General features: G+C 38.1%; 1 protein-coding gene across 3 annotated transcripts in view; it reads left to right on the plus strand.

Annotated features, from left to right (window-relative positions):
* The window catches only part of pdlim7 (PDZ and LIM domain 7), a 125,445-nt gene that overhangs the window by 84,841 nt on the left and 18,305 nt on the right, over positions 1–22,299 (plus strand). For all 3 annotated transcript variants that reach the window (XM_078411091.1, XM_078411093.1, XM_078411092.1), the window contains exon 5: positions 18,988–19,067. In XM_078411091.1, the coding sequence (XP_078267217.1) occupies positions 18,988–19,067 (80 nt within the window). The remainder of the gene's footprint in view (positions 1–18,987; positions 19,068–22,299) is intronic.

A 22,299-nucleotide genomic window follows, 5' to 3' on the forward strand; every position in this document is an offset into this window, starting at 1 on the left:
CAGACAGTGAACTGCCTTGTCAGCAACACCTATGCCATATGAATGAATGAACATTAACATTTTCACTGCATATAACAATGACTTTTTAAAAATTGATACTGGTCCTGAATGTAATACATATTTTTGGGGGGATTTTAAAATAAAATAGTTGGCAGAAATCTGTTGTTCATTGTGTGGTATAATTTTATATTGAGCCATATGAAGCACTAATGTAGCCCTTAGCATTTTGATTATTCTGCACTTGTGTGGTAGGATGAAATCAAATGTTAGACAGAGTTTAAATGAACAAAAGCACAAAACGTCCCAAAACTGATTGATTGAAGTGCATGGTATTGGCATCATTGTTTGAAATGTGAACTGCAGGTGAAATCCATTATTGAAAATGTCTAATTTGATTAAACCCCAAAAGATGTGTGATATTCCAGTATTGCCTCAAATTCCACTGGTTGCCTCCTTGTTTCTATCTATGACTTTTTTTCTCTTTTTTACTTCTTTTGGTGAATCAAACTCAAACAGGTTTATTTCTCTTTAATTTCCTCTTGTGACATTAATGTGCAACTCTTTTGTTAAATCCTCTCTCAGGTTATGAAATTAAGTTTAACTGGAACGGTATAAATATCAACAGAAAGACACATGGATTTTTGTGGAAAATAACCTAAAGAGATAAGAGGAGAAGCAGGAATGGGCCATTCAGCTCCTTGTCTCTGTCCCACTATTTGATAAGATCATGGCTAATCTTTTATCTTGGCACCACATTCCTGCACTAAACCCAAATCCCTTTAATCAATGTGATAATGTGATCATCTATCAGCCTTCCTCAGATATATTCAGTGACCGCGTCTGTGTGAAGATTTTTTAAAATCACTGACCTGTATGTATGGCCATCTTATTTTAAACTGTGACCCCTGGTTCAAAACTTTCCAATCAGGAAAAACATCAACTCTTCATCTGTCCCATCGCACCCCTTAAGAATTTGGTGTGCCTCAATCATTCTTCTAAATTAAATACAGGCCCACCATGTGTAATCTCTCCACATTTAGAACAGAGCAACACAAGAACTGACCTTTCAACCCACAATGTCTGTGCTGAACCTGACGCCAAGACCTGCATCTTATCTGCCTGCATATAGTCCATATCCCCCCATTCCCTGCATATCCATATGCCTATCCAAAAGTCACATAAATGCCACGGTCATATCTGCCTCAACCATCAACCCTGGCAGCTTGTTCCAGGCACTTGCCACCCTCTGTGTTAAAAAGAAATGCCCCGTTCATCTCCTTTAAAGTTTGCCATTCTCACCTTAAAGCTATGCCCTCTATTATTGATTTTTTTTCCATCCTGGGAAAAAGGTTCTGACTGTCAACCATATCTATGGCTCTCATAATTGTATATACTTCTATCAGGTCCCCCTGCAACCTCCTGTATTCCAGAGAAAATAATCCAAGTCTGGCCTACCTCTCCCAGTAGCTAATACCTCCTAATTCAGGCATCATTTTGGTAAACCACTTCTACACCCTTTCCAAAGCCTTCACATCTTTCCTATAATAGGACAACCAGAATTGCAGTCAATACGCCAAATTCGGCCTCACCAAAGTCCTATAAAGCTACATCATGACTTCTTGACTCTTGTCATCAATGCCCTGACTTATGAAAGCAAGCATACCATATGCCTTCTTCACCACTCTCTCTATTTTTGTTGCCACTTTCAGTGAGTTATGGAATTGGACTTCAAGATCACTCAGTACATCAATGCCGTTTAGGATCATGACAATAATTGTATATTTTCCCCTTATTGTTTGACCTCCAAAATGCAACATCGCACACTTGCTTGGATTATGTTCCATCTGCCACTTCTCCATCCATTTTTGTAGCTGTGGCCCATTTTTGTACAAGATCGATGATAAACTTGACATCTTAAGAATCAACATTAAACATCTTTGAATCCATTCTGTTGCAAGTATATTCACCCTTGGGTAAGGAGACCAGACCTATATGGACTATTCCTAAGGCTTACCCATGCACTATGTAGCTGGAACAATATGACTCTTTTCCACTCAAATTTTGTATTGAAGATGAGAATGCCATTTGCCATCCTCGTTGCATTCTGAACCTTCATATTAACCATCCTAAGTACCCATATTTTTCAATCTCTTCATTTAAAAATAGAATTACTTCCAATTTATTCCCTCCAAAGTAGATGACTTCACATTTCTGCATATTATATTCCATCTTCCCTGTCCTTGTTTAATTAAAAGATGCAGCATGGAAACAGGGCTTTCACCCCATCAAGTCTACCCCAACCATTGATCACCCATTCACACTAGTTCTATGTTATCCTTCTTTCGGAACCACTCCCTCCGCACTTGGGGCAATTTACAGAGGCCAATTAACCAACAAACCCACATGTCTTTCGAATTTTGCCAGGTAACATCATTTTAGTCTCCTGGCCTCAATTAACAGTTCCAACTCCAAGCCTAAATATCCCTTGTTTACCATTTCTTCATTTCCCAATGAGTTAGAATTACACTACAAAGGGAATTGAAATTCGGAAGTAAATGAATCGAAATATTACAAAGTGAAACCAAACAAAATCAGCCTCCTAAGTAATAGAGATTTGGTGACAATGTTTTTGGACTCAAGCTGAAAATGTAATATATTCTTATGGAATAATATGTTGTTGATACCTCTTTTTCCAAAAAAACGAAACAAAATTTGTTCTTTTCTCAAACCCTGTTTGCAATTTCTTGTTCTCCCCTACTGCTTAGATAGATGGCTGTTGATGGATAATCTCTTTCCAGCGAACTGTCCTGCAGCAGATTAAAATACATCATAGAATTTCAAATCCTATATAGAATTTGCTGAATATCGCCTTTCTACCTTTTGGCAGTGGTTGTAGTTCAAGTACGTGGACGATTTTGCCGAAGGTTTAAGGTGTCACTTTTGGCTCAGTGATGGCACTCTTGCCTTTGAAGCAAAAGGTTTTGGGTTCAGGCCCCCACTCCAGAGACTTCAACACACAATCCAGCCTGACATTGCACGATGTGCTGACTTTCAGCTGTGAGGTTAAATAAAGCCCCAGCTACTGCGTCAAGTGGATGTAAATTATCTAAAGCCACTGTTCAAAGAATAGCAACATTATTTTTCTTATGTCCTAATGAATATTTAACCCTTCTGGATTATCTTCTCATTGCTTTTGGCAAGGACAATATGTGCATAAAATAGCTGATATTTCCCTGGGTTATAATAATGCCCTATTAACTTTACTTTATGGACCCCTTGCAAACTGATATTGTTAACACCCGTTCCACCTCCAGTTGAAGAATTCCTTCTTTCGCTAAGCATCTTCAATATCTCAATACCCTTTCGCACCTTGTGGGCAGCATGGTGGTGCAGCTGGTAGATCTGCTGCCTCACTGTGCCTGAAACCCGGTTTTGATTCTGACATCAGGTGCTGTGTGTGGTTTGCACATTCTCCCTGTGGTTGGGTGGGTTTCCTTCGGGTACTCTGGTTTCCTCCCACATCCCCAAGATGTATGGGTTTGCAGGTTATTTGACCTCTGTAAATTGCCCCTAGTGTGTAGGGAGTAGACGAGAAAGTGGGATATCGTAGAGCTTGTGAGAGCGGGTGTTCGATGTTCATGGTGGACTCAGTGGGCCAAAGGGCCTGTTTCCATGCTGTAACTCTAAATTAAACTAAATTAGAACCAATCTCTTCCAACGTGCTGTGCCACCTCCAATAACTGAGTCGAGCAGCATCTGTACTAAGAGAGATAGACTTATTTCTTCAGGTTGAAGACCATTCGCTAGAACAGTTCCAACAAAGGGTCTTAAATTTGAAATGTTAACACTTCCTCTTCACACAGACGCCACTTCATCATCTGAGTATTTCAGGGATTTTCTGTTCCTATTATAGATTTCCCAGGATCTAGAGTTTCACTTACTCCAATATCACCCTAATGTGATTCCTTGCATGTAAAATTTTGCCTGATGGTGTTCCCATGAGTTTGTAGGTGTTTTACGCATTATATCAACATGCGCTATTAGCTATGAGCTGCTTTCAAGGTTATTTAAGTTTCTCTCTAAATGCTTTCTCTCTGTCTCCTGTGTGTGTATGTGTGTGTGTCCTTTTTTCCCCTTTACTTTTATCGCTGAAAAAAAATAATGTAGGCATTTTGGCAAGGCTGACCATCGTGTTATCATGCCTAATGATGCCAGTAAGAAAAGACTTATGGAGGACACAGAGGATTGGCAACCAAAAACTGGAACAACCCAATCCCGCTCTTTCCGTATCCTTGCTCAGCTGACAGGCACAGATTTAAGTAAGTGTAGTGTGGAATTGTTAATACACAATGGCATACTGCATGTCAAACAGGCAGTTTCTTAAAACATTAACATATATACAAATATATATATATTGAAACTTTTCTATCATGGTTTTGGGAAGCGAGTTTGTATGATTTGGAATTTAGGAGAAACATTTGTATTTCAGTATATGCACATTTGCTCATCAATGTTAACACTACAATGTAAGGCAAAAAAAAAGCAGTGCTGGAGGAACTCAATGGGTTAGGATTACACGAGGGTGTGATAGAAACATGAGTATTGATATTGAACATAACAAAACCGTAAAATATTCAAGAGCATAGCTTGTCTCCTGCAGTGACAGCTATGAAATTTAATTCGTTGACTCGCCTCTATCAACATATGTTCGGCTAGTATTTGTACATTGACGCTGAAGAAAAAAAAACATTTTAGTGCATGAGTAATGAACATAATTATAAATTAAAATGTGCTTTAGAGTAATCATGAAAATACAGATATGAGGAGCCAGAATTTCTAGTAACTATTCTATTTGGAATTTCTAATATCCAAATAACATGGGAGCATTGATGGAAGAATCCCTTCAGAATATATTTTGAATATATTTTGTGGAACAATAGTTAGAATTTAATCTGGAAACAATTTGTTGCAAAGAAATTTGGTTCACTTTAGAACTGCGAGGGCAGGAAAAAACTCAAGGTTTCCTTTCATTAACTAGAATGCCGGAATGTTGCATGATTTTATTTGTAGTGCATAGAACTTAAAAAATACATCAGCTGCCTAGTTTTGTGACCTTACAAAACGCGAGTTATATTTTGTCTTTTGCTTTTTGATTGAATGAGATAAATTTTGATTTACTTTGGATGGATTTCACAATGATTACTTATTAGTACCGACAAGACAAGATTGCATGAAGGATGTGAAAAGTATTGTACCCATTTAAAGCAAAGTTTGAAACGTCATCCTGAAAGCATGAGAAAATAGAATTCATCATGATACCTTTTATGACTAGTTTGAAGTGAAAATTATTTTTAGTTATAACTTTAAAGTAGCACACGGTTTTAACTGAGAATCCCTCATTTATTTCCAATTAATTTCAGTGAGAGATCCAGATGATGAAGTTGTTAAAAGAGCCAGGTAAGATGCAGAAGGACCAATTGATTTATGGTCTTTACAGGTGACATATATTCCAGGCTGTTTTCACACCTTCCTGCTAACTATTCCCATCAAAAATGTTTACCTGCAGAGGAAATGGTCAATGTAAGATTATTTTTGTGCAATCCCATTTTACCCCTGATAGTAGGACTACATTGTCATGTATGCTAGAATGGTGCAATTACATTATCACTTCTGTAGTACCCATTATAAAGAGAAATATAAAATGCAATTTTATCTCAAGTCCAGGATTAAACTGGAAGCTGATATCATTTATCCCCTGCCTTATAATTCTGATTACACTTCACACCGTATTGTTTTGCCTTTGAATATACATTGCCACGTGCAGTTGATAGGTGTCGTATTAACTATAGCTGAAGAACACTTTGCCACTGCATTATAGGAAAGGTGGTAATGTCATTGCTGAACCTGCACCAGTCAATAATGAATAGTGAAAGGCCTGGATAAGGTAGATGTGGAGAGGATGTTTCCACTAGTGGGTGAGTCTATGACCAGAGACAATGGCCTCAGAATAAACAGATGTACAATTAGAAAGGAGAGAAGGAGGAATTTTGCAGGCTCTTCACAACTTGTCTCTTCACACTCGTCTCTGCATCGTTGGCTAAGGTACACTCAGTCCCTTCATCTAAGCCGATAAATATAGATTAGTATATAGTTGAAGCCCCCGTGCCAATCCCAGTGATATGCAATGTCATTGATTGTCAATCTGCAAATAACCCCTTTTATCCTGACTGTTTTTTGTCAGTTAACCATTCTCCTATTCTTGCCAAATACTGAAACCGATGCAATGCACACCTGTTCTGTAATCTTGTACGTGGAACTTTACTGAATGCTTTCTGGAATCCAAATTCATATAAACTTCTATTTCTCCTTTATCAAACACTGCTTGTTATATCCACAAGAACTCCCCAAAATTCACCAAACACCATTTCCCTTTTATTAAACCATGCTGACTCTACTTGATTGACTTATGAAATTTCCTACACGTCCTGCTTTTATCTATTATGTAATGGATTTGGGCAGTTTCCTACTGATGCATGTTAGGTTAACTGGCCTGTAACTTCCTGCTTTCAATCTCCCATCCTTTATCGAATAATCATACTTCATGAACTGTCTTTATTTTTCTTTGTGTTCACTGCAAAGGTAAATCAAACTGTTTAACAGACAACTGATTTGATATTAAACAAAATGCTTGAGTAACTCAGCCGGACAGGCAGCATCTCAGCATTATAGATGCTGTCTGTCCCGCTGAGTTACTCCAGCATTTTGTGTCTCTCCAGTTTAAACCAGCATCTGCAGTTCCTTCCTACACAACTGATTTGATATTAACTGTTTACAACTTATTCAATTTTCTGCCCAATGTGGAACATTGGCTTTGATATATTTATTTAAAATTGGCTTTGATATATTTTCCTAGTCTGCATCATCAAGAGCTGCATGGGTATTTCTAAGTGCAAGGTGTAAAAATATGAAACAATAAATTATAATGTCCCATTTATCAAGTGCTGTGCCGATATAAGCCACAGTGGTGCAGCAAAACTGCTGCCTCACAGCACCAGAAATGTAGGTTTGATCCTGATCTTGGATTCTGTCTGTGGGGGGTTTGCGCATTCTTTCTGTGAGTGCTGGGTGCTTTGATTTCATTCCACATTCCATGTATGTGCAGGTTTGTAGGTTAATTGGCCTCAATAAATTGGCCCCCATGTGTAGGGAGTAGATGCGAAAGTGGGATAACATAGAACTAACGTGAACAGATGGTCAATGCTCGGCATGGACTCAGCATGCCAGCGAGCCTGTTTCTATCCTGTATCTTTTAATCAAACGAAAAGAAAAAAAGACCAAGCTGAAATAGTAAACAGCTTTAAAAAAATCACAGAATTACAAGCAAACTTGGTCTGCAGTTTTCTGAAAATGAATCCAAATATTGGATGGTAATAATAGTAATTTTGGAGTGACAATTTTGACCTCTACTTATCTCTACTTGTATTTACTGAAAAAATAAACATCCCTGAGATTGAAAATGGAAAGGAGGTGAGGGCTTGGGTATGTTGTGGCTGGTCTGGAATACTCTCGACTCATTCAATGCCATATTCAAGTGAGATTCAAAAGGTGCAGTTAGCCCCAGAGTAACCAACATGAGATTACCATACAGTGCAAATTGTAAAAAATATTATTTTTAAACAATTGCGTGGTGATGATTTGAAAGTGACAGTGTAAGTTTTGTCCAGTTGTACAAAGTATTCATGGATTAAGCAATAGTTCTTGAAGTGCCCCTATAAAGCATATGTTTAGTTTAAAAAGCTTTTTTTCCAAATAAAATCTTTCACGGCAATGTTCCTGTGGAAGGAAAGGATCCAGAGTGCTACTTGTAATATTGCATTAAAATACTCTGGTAACCCAGGTTGTAGCCACAACCAGATTTGTCGTAAAATATGTGCTGTAAATCATTAAGATTTAGTGCTCTATGTGTTGACCTCGCACAATTTTAAAGTATGAGTTCAAGTTATTCTGGAATGTTATGGCTTTAGATTTTCATGTCTCCCTTCCTAACTTAAGCTTCATCGTGATAACATTACACCAAATGTATTTTTCTAACAGTCCACTCATAACATTTTATCTTAATGCAACTCTGTTAGCTAATACAGAAGTAAATTTATTATTGGACTAATGTAAGATTATGTACTTTCCATAATTTTCTGACCAGTTGTAATATACATGCTATTATTTTTGAACGATTTTGATTCGCATATCATTAATTTGTTCCATAGTCCACAATTTAATTTTAAAAGTAAATTTACTTTGGTGTTCCTTTAAAATAATCTATTACTATAAGTGGTACAAAGATCAACACGTTATCAGACTTTCCTGAGATTCCTGGACGCTGCCTGTGACTTTAATGTAGGATTTAAATTGAAAACTCAGTTTAGGAAAATATTGAGGCTTTTTGCTAACCTTCTTTATCAGTCCTTTTACATTTTCTGTTCTTTTTCTTCTCATCTTTCTCTCTTATCCTCTGCAGAGAAAAGTTTATCACCGAACTGCAGAGCCCGCGTTATACAAGATTGCGTGATTGGCATCATGAAAGATCTGCTCACTCCCTTAATATAAAATCTTGAACTGGAATAAAGTGTAATTGCTGATTGCTTGCTATCTCTTGACTCCTTTGTCTAGACATACATTTCTGAACTGAACATCACATTTCTCTAATGTCACAGCATTCTCCAGCATTACAATATTTTAAACATTCAATTGTTGTAGAGATTTCAATTTGTTAATCAGCATGTTTTTGTTTAAAATTCAATTATACAATATAATTTGCAAAATGAACAATTAAGCATGATTTCAGTTGAACAAAATTCTGCTAAAACCTGATAAGCTGAAGGTCAGTCAATGTTCTTTAGGATACACATGTAAGGTTTTGCGGTTATAGTACATGAATTGAATCAACCAAGTTAAATTTAGTGTGAAGCTTTTCATCTGCCAAGAGAATTTGTAATGGTTATTCCTGATTGTGGGAGCATAAACATGTCATTGGGCAAAGCTTTACACTTGAGCAACTTTAATGATTGTAAAACCAGGTTCAGGAAAGTTGTTGCACATGTTTGTAGCATAGCATTAATACAGTGTACAAATCTATTTATACTGGTTTGCTTTGAGAAAATATTTTAATAAAGGTTCCTGAATTAAACTATTTCTCCTGTTTCTATATTTATGGTTATCCAATTCTATTTCAAAATTGCAAAATTTTGGGTGGCAATTTTTTAAATACCCATATTTAGTGTGTTCCTAGTGCAAAGATCTACATGTAAGGACCTCAATTTCTCTGCAGATAAGAAAAATTGCTATTGTCAGAAATCTTAATCCAAATGCCACTTGTTAGCAAGTTAGAAATCTAACTGCTGTTGAGATTAGATAATGATTCAAAAGTAGAAAAATAATTCTTAATGAAGAATGATAGAGTAAACTTTTTTTCCTGTGGGTTAACCACATTTTTTAACCATCAGTCAAATATCCAAAAGAATAAATATTTTGAAGTTGGGGATAATTCAAGTTCTTGATCAAGCATTGTACATTAAATAATTCGAGCAAATGCGGGGCACTGAATAAAAACAAAGAATTATTCATAAAATATTTAACATTGTCTGGCCATACAAAGAGCGGCAAAGGACAGGATCATCAGCTCCAGATAAAAGTTGTTCGGATCTGTTCCTTTGTTCACATAACCCATTTTACATGTATCTATATATTACCAAACCTCTCATCTTGTATATTAGTATATTTGTTCGTTCGTAAATATATTTATACCTGAAATACAGCCAAAATAGTACACGATAGTGCAACAATTTTAGGCCCATTGGCCCGTGGTTCAAATGGTTGATATTCACTTTTTAAACTTTAAAAATCACTTTTTAAACTTTCATAAATCCCTTTTCCACTTGCCCTGCCTATCAGCCGCACATGCGCTGTGTTCGACGTCACAATGGGAACCCAACGGGTTTGCGCCTGCACAGTTGGGGCCCGTTGTTCCAATACAGATGCTCCCCGACTTACGATACTTCAACTTACGATATTTCGACTTTGCGATGGTGCAAACGGCGAGGATGGGAGGAGGGGGGGGGAAAGGGGGGATGGAGTGGATGAGTTCAGGAGGGGGGGGGGTGGAGTGGGTGAGGGGGGGATAAGGGGGGAGAGTGCTAGACCGATGCAGGAGAGGTTTGGGTCCAACGGGTACACCTGTTTCTAGTATATTATAACAGTTGGATCCATGTAGTCAAAATGCTTTGTTTGAACATAGTAGTCAAGAAAATCTAATGTGCCCAAAAGATCATTGTATCAAGAAACAAAGTTACACCACACCAAGTGAAAATGGCAAAAGGCCAGTGGAGTCAAATTGAAAGGTCAGGATGGCAGAACACAGTGGATGTCAATAGTGGAGCAATTAAAAAATGTAGCTTGAAGTTGTACGAATTTTTTGCATTATTTCTGAAAACAATGTGTTGCAGAAAATACTCTTGTTTTATTAAGCTGAGAAGTGTCACTTCTGCATGACACTGCCTTGACCATAGCTGCTTTCTTTGGTTTGCGGTGGGTGACAATATTGGAAATGTACATCTCTGAGTATTGCTGCTTGAATATAGAACATGTTACTGAAGTACTTATTGGGTCTTGGGCTCGAATACAACTGTATTGGATATAGTTGGAAGATAGAACATGGTTAAAACTGTGCTTTTTGAATGAGTGAAAGGATGGAGTCTGGATTCGAGTGAACAGTCCTGAGATTGTCTCTGGTGTGACCTGCCATCATTGCTGACTTGATAATTGCCTGCAACAGGCCAACAGAAGGATGAGGTGAATAAAAGGAAGCACACCACTTCCGTCACTTATTACATCCTGGCAGTCGGGCAGGTTAATTTGGCTACGTTTCCATCAAATTCATCCTGAAGCCATATCTGCAACAAGTCTCAAATCACTTACCATCTGCAGTTCATTATCATTGTATCAAAAAACGAAGTTACACCACACCAAGTTATCATACCTACTTCCCACACAATTGTTATACTGATATCTTGTATGTAGCAAAATTAATTATTCATGTAGGAAGGAACTGCAGATATGGCTTCAAGTAACCCCTGCATTCCCTCTCTCCATCCCTCCCCCACCCAAGTCACACCAGCTTTTCGTTCTCGCCAAGCTGCAGTTAATAATGACCTGTTTCCTTCATCATTGTTATTTTTTTTGCATATCTTTCATTGATTTGTTCTATATCTCTCTATTTCACCGCCTATATCTCTCGTTTCCCTTTCCTGTGACTCAGTCTGAAAGGTTTCCCCTTCTATACTTATCTCTCACCTTTTGTCTTTTGCCCTGCCACTCTTCTCTTCCAGCTCCCCCCCCCCCCCCCCCCCCCAGTCTGAAGAGGGTCCCGACCTGAAACATCACTTACGCCTGTTCTGCAAAGATGCTGCCTGACCCGCTGTTATTCCAGCACCTTGTACAGATTGTCCAATTGCATAAACAAGCTTGCTTTGTATTTATACTCCCATAAGCTATATTGCCATAGGAAATTTTAAGTCTGGAAATTATGCTTTCATTTTCTAATATCTTGAGAAATTGCTATTCATTTGGATGTAGATTTTTTTAAAATCCAATTTCCTGCCATCTATTTTTGCTCTAGATCAAAATGGTTTTATTAAAGGAAGACAGGGCTTCCATAGTATACGTAGTGTTGAATATTATACATGCAAAGAAAGAGGCACCAGATGTGGTGGTGGTAGGACTTGATGCTGAAAAAGCCTTTGATAGGGTCGAACATAAATACCTATTTGAAGTGCTTAATCGTTTTGGAATTGGCAGTTACTTCCTCAATTGGATCAAAATCTTATATTATGATTCAAGGGCTTCAGTAATAACCAATTATATGGTATCAGAACAGTTTTCTCTCTTCAGAGGCACACAGCAAGGGTGCCCCCTGTCACCTCTACTTTTTGTTCTGGCCATTGAGCCTTTAGCTATTGGAATTAGAAGCAATAGCGGGATAGCTAGTATTAAAATTAATGACATTGAGAATAAAATAGGAATGTACGCGGATGATATTGTACATTTTTTTAACGGATCTGAAACAATCTATACCCAATTTACTAAATTTAATTGAAACATACGGAAGTTTTCAGGTTATAAAGTTAATACATCTAAATCTACGATCCTATTTCTTAAATGTTCTGAAAGACTAACTCCTCCACTACATACTCCTTTCAGAAATGTGTTGGAAAGTTTTACATATCTTGAAGTAAAAATCCCTCCAACAATAGAATCCATTGTGTCCACTAACTCAGTGGTAAAATCTATTAACACATGGAAATCCTTACCGTTATCCATGATCGGACGTATTAATGTTCTCAAAATTAACATATTTCCTAAGTTCCTTTACCTCTTTCAGACCATCCCGCTGGCTCCCCCTTTTAATTTTTTTACTAGAATGAAAAAGCTTTTTCGTAACTATATTTGGAACAGTAGACGTTCAAGGCTTCGCTTAACCCTGTTGTACTTACCGTATGACAGAGGTGGGTTCACACTCCCTAACCTCCAGGGATACTATTGGGCGGCCCAGCTGAGGGCAGCCTCTTTATGGTTTGAGCCTGAGTCACCCCTACATTGGATAAGGATGGAGGAGGCCACAACTTCTAAAATTCCTTTAAATCTTTATTCATTAAATCTTTATTCAGCAAATATATCCACACTGAAAAAATACACTTCAAATCCGTTCGTAAAAAAACACACTGATAGTGTGGCATGAAGTGTTAAATTATCTGGGGGGAAATCCTCCTCTATCCCAATTTTCACCAATCTGGGGAAATAGAAACTTTACGCCAGGCACTAATGACTTGGGTTTTAAGATATGGGCGGACAAGGGTATCAGTAAAATCTCAGATTTATATAATAATGGTATTCAATGAAGTAAAACAAAAATTCAGACTTGATTCAAAACATTTTTTTAAGTATCTCCAGATTAGAAACTTCATAACAAAGACGCAAAGTTCACTAGGTCTGCCAACTCAAAACTCTTTAGAAAAGGCGGCATTAAACCATCATGAGGCAGGTGGCCAAACCTCACGGTTTTACCAAATAATTATAGCTGCAGCAAAGGAATCTTCAGAAGATAAAAAGCTTGCGTGGTGTTCAGATCTTGATGAAGAAATTACTATAGAAGAATGGCAGAATATATGTTTACGGTCTCAAGTCCAAACAATAAATACGCGATTCAAATTACTCCAGTACAAATGGATAATGAGACTATATATTACTCCTGTTTTACTGCATCGCATTAACCCTAATACACCTGATCTGTGTGTCAAATGTGGTGTACATGAGGGTAGCTTGTTTCATTGCCTTTGGGAATGCCCCACCATCCAAGAGTACTGGAAGGAGATAATAACAACTTTATCTATTGCCACAAAAGGGAAGCTCCCACTCTGTCCTAAACTTTGTATTTTCGGGTGTTTCCCAGCAAGCTGTCAACTTAACACTACACATAAGAAGCTGGTTATATTTTGTCTGTTTGAAGCTCTGCTGAGTTACTCCAGCATTTTGTGAATAAATACCTTCGAAGCTAAACATAAAATTGCCTTGTCATGGAAATCAGTTTATAGACCAAACAAGCAAAGTTGGGTTGATGGATTACTGCAGTGTCTTGCTTTGGAGAAACTTACATATATAGTTAAGGGGAAATACAACACTTTTGAACAGATTTGGGGCTTATGAAACTTCTGGAGAGGAAAGATTTTACTGAGGCCTTGTAGTGAACTGCTGACTGTCTTTGTTTTCATTGCAATCATTGTCTGGTTAGGTTATTAAAGGTGGGAGCAGTTTATATATATATATATATATACTAGCAAAGCGGGCCCGTTGGGCCCATTCCCACCCCCCCCATTCTCTCCTCCCCCAGCCCCACTCTTACTCTCCCCACACCCCCCCTTTCCCCACGACCTCCCCTTTTCCCAGTACCCCTCTTTCCCCCCACCCCCCCCCCCCCCCCCCCCGTTGTCCCGGCGAAAAGCACTTACGGATCGTGCAGGGAGGAGGAGGGAGCTGCGGAGCGCGGCCGTTACTGTGGCGTGGCTGAGCCCGGACTACTGGAGACGGATAGGGCGGCGGCGTGCTGGGTCCGTGCGATAGCGGGGAGAGGGTCTCCAGGGTGTGGGAGAGAGGAGAGAGGGGAGAGAGGAGAGGTGAGCCGGTGATCGCGGGCGGGCGGCTCCGCTAACGGCGTCCATGTCGTTGGTGCGAGTGAGGAGAGGCCGCGCGTGTGTGCTGACGTCACGCTGAAAACATTCAATAAATCAATAGGAGGGGGGGCAGCGCGAGCTCATCTCATAGGGGCATTGTGACGTCACACGCTGAAGACCTTGAAAAAAACAGTTAGAAATAAAATGTTTTAACTTTAAAAGCTCTGTAAGTTAAAAAATATACGACCGAATTAAATGAAAATATCATTTTCCACCAGCGTTCAGCGTGGTGATTAATGCGGTGCAAAAATTGTGGCGCTACGGTTCACCTTTAGGTGCCTAAAGGTGACCTTGCTGTTATGTTTTTTTATGTTATGTTAAGTTTTTGTATGCTATTTGAAAAAGTAATAAAAATAATATTTTTAAAAAAAAATGCAATTTAAACCATTGTGCCACCGTTGATTCTTTGAAAGAGCTATCCAATTAATCTCAATCTCTTTTCTATCTTACTCCATACTCTCCTTTCTCCTTCCAGCACTTATCTAGTTTTCCTTTTGAATTATTATTCCATTTCTTTGCACAAAAAAATTGATGTCCTTCATTCCACCACATATTAAACACAATAGATGATCTCACTTCCCCTTGACAGTTTCCAAAAAGTAGAACCAGATTTCATAAGTTGAATTCAAATCAAGGATACTCAGTCTTTTTAGACTGGGGGAAAAATTGTCTCCCAGTTTCTCTTATCAAAATGCTTTGTAATGTTCCCAACAACCACTTTCTGATCGTAATCCTTTCCCTACTGAGAACAGCCTCAATTTCTGCAATACCCATTGATGGAATAAAAATGTACTTAATGGTTCCCATATTTAACAAAGTAAAGGAAGAAATCTGGATTCAAATCTTTTCATTTACAAAGTGACAATTAATAATTAGTCTCCAAATACATAAAACATTAATTTGGAATGAAATCAAAACCTTGCTATCTTAACTTGGTATTGGGGTGTTATTACATTAAACCCAGTGAAATATGAACTGTAATTCAGTTCGGATGCTTCGTTAGATGAAGATCATAAACTTTTAACAGCGTTAAATCTGGAGGTTGAATATCAAGAAATTTGGTTTGATTTTTAACTCTTTAGGTTAGTTAGGTAGAAAGGTGCACTGAATAAATACACATTTCCTTTTCCATGTGAAAACATTTTTTTCATTTATTGTTCATCAGGCATTCGCTAAATGGAATTCAAACACATTCCAGACATCTGCTTCATCTATGTCAATGGACTGCAGATAAAAATGTGATTGGAGAGGACTAGGTTTTGCAACAAATTTAAGCAACACCAGTGTCTAAAATTAAACATGTCCTTTCTAGTTCTTGATGTTATTTTAAAGTATTGTATAATCACTTTGGTCATGAATGTTGCATTATTCTGATATAGCGTGCAGTTGTTTCAAAAGATTTATTGCAAGCAAAAGGACCGTCATTCTACCAAGTATGCAAAGCAAGGTTATGATTTATTTTTGAGGCCGTTGATAAATGGAGAAGGGAATAAAGAAGTTGTCAAGTAGTTTCTCAGATTAACATCTCCAGCAGGAATGCAAAGAATTAAAATTAATCCCAGACCTCTAAATCCATTTTTTCCCCTTGGATTTCAACATAACAATGTTAGATTAAATGTACACCGGGGGTATAGATAATGGCCAATATAAAATGGAAATCACAGTAACTGGGTGTACAACTGAGGAGAAAACCAATGCATAGCATAGATTAAAACAAACATTATTGCTTGTTTTATTTGAGCACATTTCCTTTTATTGCTAAGCAAAATCTTTTCAGCATGATGTGTATATAAAAACACAAAGTGCTGGAGTACCTCAATGGGTCAGAAAGCATCTCTGTGCCTAAGCGATGTTTCGGGTCAGTCCATTCTTTGGACTGATGAGTCCCAACCTAAAACATCACCAATCCATGTTCTCCGCTACCTGACCCTCTGAGTTACTCCAGAACTTTTGTTTTTTTTCTGCAGTTCTGCAGTTCCTTGTGTCTACATTTTAGCAAATGTTTAGGTTGTGTATGCTACAGGGAAACTTTGAAATTAAATTCATGAATGGTCGGTATTGTAATCTATTATATGGAATAAATATGACTGAATAATTATTGTGCCTGTTACACAAAATCATTAGGAGATGGGCAACTAATGGAAAATTAGTAATTATCTTTAAATGAAAAAAAAGAACACCAGTGTATTGATTTCTCTAATATTGAACTAAATTATTTCAGTAACATAGCTGTTAAATAGATGACGTACAACAGAAGTTAACACATAAATTAAAAATAGGTTTGGTGAACATTTGATGAACTAAGTATCACTGATCTATAAACTGAAATTTCACACCATTTAAAGTCGGTCATATCACTCTTGGTTACATTTACCCATTCTATTAATCTATTTAACAATAATATGTAACAAATGGAGTAATTCTAATTCGTACTTCAAAATGAATGTCACAGGGATGTCGTAACCCTGGTAGTTACAGTAGTCTTCCACCAGTGGGAGAGTCTAGGACCAGAGGCCATATAGCCTTGCAATAAAATGACGTACCTTTAGAAAGGAGGTGAGGAGGAATTTCTTCAGTTAGAGGGTGGTGAATCTGTGGAACTCATTGGTACAGAAGGCTGTGGAGGCCAATTCAATGGATATTTCAAAGGCAGTGATTAACAGATTCTTGATTAGTGTGGTTGTCAGGGGTTATGGGGAGAAAGCAGGAGAATGGGTTGAGAGGGAAAGATAGATCAACTATGATTGAATGGCAAAGTAGACTTGAATGGCCTAATTCTGCTCCTAAAACATGAATATATGAACCCACAATGTATTGTGAAAGGCATAAAACACTACACTGAAACTTGGTACACATGACTAATAAACTAAACTTTTGTGTATTTAGCCTCCAGCCTAGTCTACATAAGCACAAAGAACTGTTGTAAATTGAATGTTGGCAAAATCTGAGTATGAAGAGCTGTGAACTTGGTTATCATTTTCCAAGGCACTGCAACAGGAAATTCTACTGTGTTAATGTCAGGAAATGGAACGGAGTTATATTTGTAAAATGTGAAAGATGTGATAGAGAGGAAATTTTATTCCTGTCACTGGAACAAGTTTTTGTAAGTTGACGAAAATGGAAACGCTACATTGCACATACACCAGAGATGAAGGATCATGACAAAATGAACATGTATCTGTTTCAAATGAACACCATTTCAACAGATAGCCGGAGTGCTGGAACAAGTCAGCAGTTAAGGTATCATCTCTGGAGACATAGGATTGGTGATGTCCTGTTGCTCCAGCTGAGTTATTCCAGCATTTTGTGTCTATCTTTGGTATAAACAAGCATCTGCAGTTCCTTTTTATTATAGTTACAACAGGAAAAAAACATGTGGATGCCCGCTTCCTTTACAGTTGTACTGAAAATGTTGCTGGCTAGATTTCAGTACATATATTACTCTCTCTCTATAGAATTGTCTGACCCCTATTTGACACATGATCCCGACACCACACTCTCTGTATAGAATTGTTTTTAAAAGGAGTTTCTGCTCTTTAATTGTACATTTTAAATGACTGTTGTGCGTAGGAAGTTACTGCAGATGCTGGTTAAGGGTCTTGACCCGAAATATCACCCATTCATTCTATCCAGAGATGCTGCTTGTCCCGCTGAGTTACCCCTTGCATTTTGTGCCTTAATGACTGTTTGTTGGCAGAAGGGGGAGGAGTTGCTCTGTTTGTAGTCGGGTGAAAGAAGATGATGGAAGAAAGAATCACTTAGAACATTTCAATAATAGAAAGATACATGACTTTTGCTATAATTATTCCTGCATTATTCTCAGGCGTATTCATGTTAAAGTTTGAAATGAAAACAAAACCACAGATTGTAGATGATTTATTACATAGAATGTGATTTTTTTTTAAAAAGTATCTCCCTGTGCTTCAATGCATGGTCGATTCACACGGACAAGTAGTTACGGATCTTTCCCAGTTTGTGTGGAGTTATATCATTTCATCCTGATGGACAGGAGCGGTAACATAATTTATTTCAATGATCTGGCTTGGTGAAGAGGAATAATTGGACAAGGGTGGCCGTTTACTATAACTTCTCTGCTGCCATTCCTCATCTGTAACCATACCTTGTGTCATTACCCTCAGGAGATAAGAAAATGAAATTGGCCAAAAGAGCCACATTGGATTTGTGTGTATTAAGGTAATAGGAATAGTCAGTGTTATTGCATTTTTGGTCTGTTAAACGTTACAACATTTACCTTACCTGGCTTTGATTTTTATTACATTTTTCAGGTTGCTTTGTTATCTGTACGCCTATTCTTTCACTAATATAGTAAAAATCCCCCAGGAAATTCATAATGGTTATACTTCACAGAAAGTCACCTTTTTTTCTAGGCTCACTTTCAGTAAACTCATCCATGTAGCATTGCGTAAGATATTTTCATATTATTCCTTAGACCTCAAATCTATTATAAATATGCCATTCAGTTCTACCAGTAATCCACTGTTTTACCGATGCATTATCAAGGGGGAAAAATGATATTATTGAGTGTTCTGATACTGACTAAATCTCTTCATCATAAATTAAAGTTACTGTCATTGCTCAGACAATGCTTACATTTAAAATGTCAATCTCTGTGTGTAGTGCACTTGGCCAAAATACATTGATTATAGTATGACCTGATCAGCATTAAGATTTATTCTTGTTATTTTAGCCCCGAGACAGGTGCTGCAGAGGAAACATTTGATCTAGCTTCTGCTTTTGAGCCCATCCCGAAGACCCTTGAAGATCCAGGTAATCCATTTGTTCTTAGATTGTCTACCCATTCGCAGATTGATGTTCTTCCCAGTGCTTTCAGCATTAGTTTATATTCCACCGATTTATTACAAATTTGCCTCAAACGTTGGGGAAGAAATGGGGAAGAAATGGGAAACGGAGGAGACGCTCAGTATCTGAGACATCATCAATGGACCAAATTAGTATTTTATACTTTTTATCAGCACCAGGCAGATTTTTAAAGGTTATTTGAATTTGTATGTCACCCGTTACATGCTTCTTCAATATAGTCTTACAATATTTTAGAGCTAATATGAGATTCTTGGACTCAGTTATACAGCACAAAAGGGGTCTTTCAGCCCAACTCATCAATCAACACAACTATCAAAGCTAATCTTTCTTTCCCTGCATTTGGCCTATATCTCTCCAGACCTTTTCTATCCATGTATCTGTCCAAATATCTTTTAAACTTCATAATAAGCGAGTTCTGTCTCTCGACTGTGCATGCCCAGGTCATAGGTTATTCGCTATAAACATTCTCGCCGGCTGAGCTGCTGCGTGTATACAGACCTGCGTTTCATCCGTATTTTTTCAGACTTCTTCAGGTCTGGAGAATAAGCGAGTTCGGCATCTCGCTTCTTCAGACTTCTGAAGAAGGGTCTTAACTCGAAACATCTTAAATCTATGCACTCTAGCTTTAGATTCTCCAAGCCTAGGAAAAATATTGTGATAATTCACCTTTCCTATGTCCCTCATGACCTTGTATACTTCTATAAGGTCACCGCTCAATACCCTACGCTAATGGGAAAAGGTCCTGACCTAACCAGCCTCTCCTTGTAGCCCAGGCCCTCCAATCCCAGTATCATCCTTGTGAAGAAGGGTCTCGACCTGAAACATCACCTATTCCTTTTCTGCAGAGATGCTGTCTGACCTGCAGGGTCACTCCAGTTTATTGTGTCTATCATCCTTGTGAATCTTTTCTGCACCCTTTCCAGCTTTATGCCATCCTTACTGTAGCCAGGAAACCAAAACTGCACACAATAGTTCTTGAAATGCTGTCTCTTTTGTAATGAACTAATTGAGAACAGTGAGCTCTCACGAATAGCAGTGTGACAAAGACTAAATTCTTTTTTTTAAGAAATGCTAATTGAGAGATAAAAAGTGGAAGAGTAATGTGAGTGAGAAGACAACACTTTGTCTTAAAACATCAGTTAAAAGGTGCAACAAACTGCTGATGTATCAAATTTTGTTGTATCAAATTTTAAACGGGTACAGGGGCAGGGAGAGGAAGAGGGAAAGAAAGAACGAAAGGGAAGGTTGTTTTGGGATGGAAAGCAGAAGAGATGAAATGTCACAAGGAATGACATAAACTAAAACAAAGTGCCAAGGGGAAAAATAAACAGAAAATGGGTCCAGAGGATAAAAATGTAATAATATTACCATTATTACCACTGTCCAAAAATAAAAGCAGGGATTATAATCTGTTATAGTTAAATTTAGTATGAAGTCTACAAACTGATGCACTATTCTCTGTGGTCTTGTTGGATTTCATTAAAATACTGCAAGTTGCCAGGATCTGGGTGCAAAAGTTTTAAGTCTAAATAGTTCGCTGACAAAATAAACTGGATGCCTTTGAGCGAGTTCTCAACCATTGTATGTATATATCAGAGCTTGGCATTAAACAGCATATTCTTGGCTATTTCCTCAAATGATCATCTGAAAACTTGAAAGTGAGAAACAAATATTTATTTTAAAGGAAACCTCTAAATGGAGACCTATCTCCAAAGGTCAAGAAGGAGTCATTCTTTTTGATTGGTTTTGATTACATTTCACCCTCAGAAAAGCGGCTATTGAAAGCAAAGTCTTGTCACACTCTGGTCATTCCTCATTCTCTCTGCTCTATTCCAACAGAAGGTACAGAAGCTTGAAAGCATGCAATATCAAATTCGGATACAGCTTCCCGTCTGTTACCCCATTCTGAACGGTCTTTCCATTAGCTAGTGCACCGTCCGATTCACCTCCACCCCATCACAGAAGAATTTGTCTATGGAACTAATGCATAACAATGCTGGGAACTATATTCTGCACTCTTGATCTTGCACTTTGCTCTATCTATCATGGAGGGATTGAGTTTGACTTGATTATATTTATGTACAGTTTTGTCTGATCCGATTGGATTGCATGCAAAACAAAGCTTTTCACCTTGGTACACGTGAAAATAATAAACCTAAATTAAACTACAGATGGGATACTACTTGACGCTGGAGAATTCCTACTCTTTATCCCTTCTTTCTTCTCTTTGCCCCCCACTCCCAGCTCAATTAGCTCCCATTTCACCTCCCGCACACACCTCCCCCTCACCCTACTCTGTTCTCCTACTGAATACACACGTCTCCCATCTTTAAGTCTTCCATTTCCCTCTTTTCCCTCCCCCAACCTCCTTCCACCCATATTCCCCCCTCTGGTTTTACATTTCACTCCTCCATTGCTTATCATACATCCTTTTCATCTCTAGCCTTTGACACTTGCTCCATCTATCTGTTATCAAATCCTCCTCACCTATATCCACCCATCACTTGGCGGGCTTTGTCCTGCCCTCACCTCTCTCTCTTCCACCTTTCTTCCCCCCTATGCTGATCAGTCTGGAGAAGGGCCCTGACACAAAACGTTGCCTATCCATTCCCTCCTCTAAGCTGCCTGATCTGCTGAGTTCCTCCAGCACTTTGTGTTTTGCTTAAGATTCCAGCACCTGCAGTCTCTTGTATGTATCTAGAATGTATCTGGTTTCTCAGCATTTCCGGTCATGACGAGTCTTGATGAAACCCGAGTGCCAGGTCTATTAACTTCTACAAATGCTGTCCAGGGCTTTTGGACTTGAGTAACTGTTTAAAACAAAAACATGTGCCAACAAACATATTTGTACAAAATATGCCTGTATGCATTTAATTGTTTGCCTTGGCTCCTCTTGCAAGTGACCCAGCAGTTTTGTACTGAGTTTAATTGCAATCCGAACATGGGTCTAATTATCTACCATAATAAAATTAGGTAACATTAAATTTAGACTTAATTAAAAATATCTCGCTGTCTGGCCTTAATATTTCTTAATATTATGTCTGAATCTTTCCTGTACTCTTTCCAGCTTGATATCTTTAATGTAGTTGTGCAGGAAAATAACTGCAGATGCTGGTACAAATCGAAGGGTCTCAACCCAAAACGTCACCCATTCCTTCTCCTGAGATGCTGCCTGACC

Source organism: Rhinoraja longicauda, chromosome 14, assembly GCF_053455715.1.
Source record: "Rhinoraja longicauda isolate Sanriku21f chromosome 14, sRhiLon1.1, whole genome shotgun sequence".
Taxonomy (NCBI): Eukaryota; Metazoa; Chordata; class Chondrichthyes; order Rajiformes; family Arhynchobatidae; genus Rhinoraja; species Rhinoraja longicauda.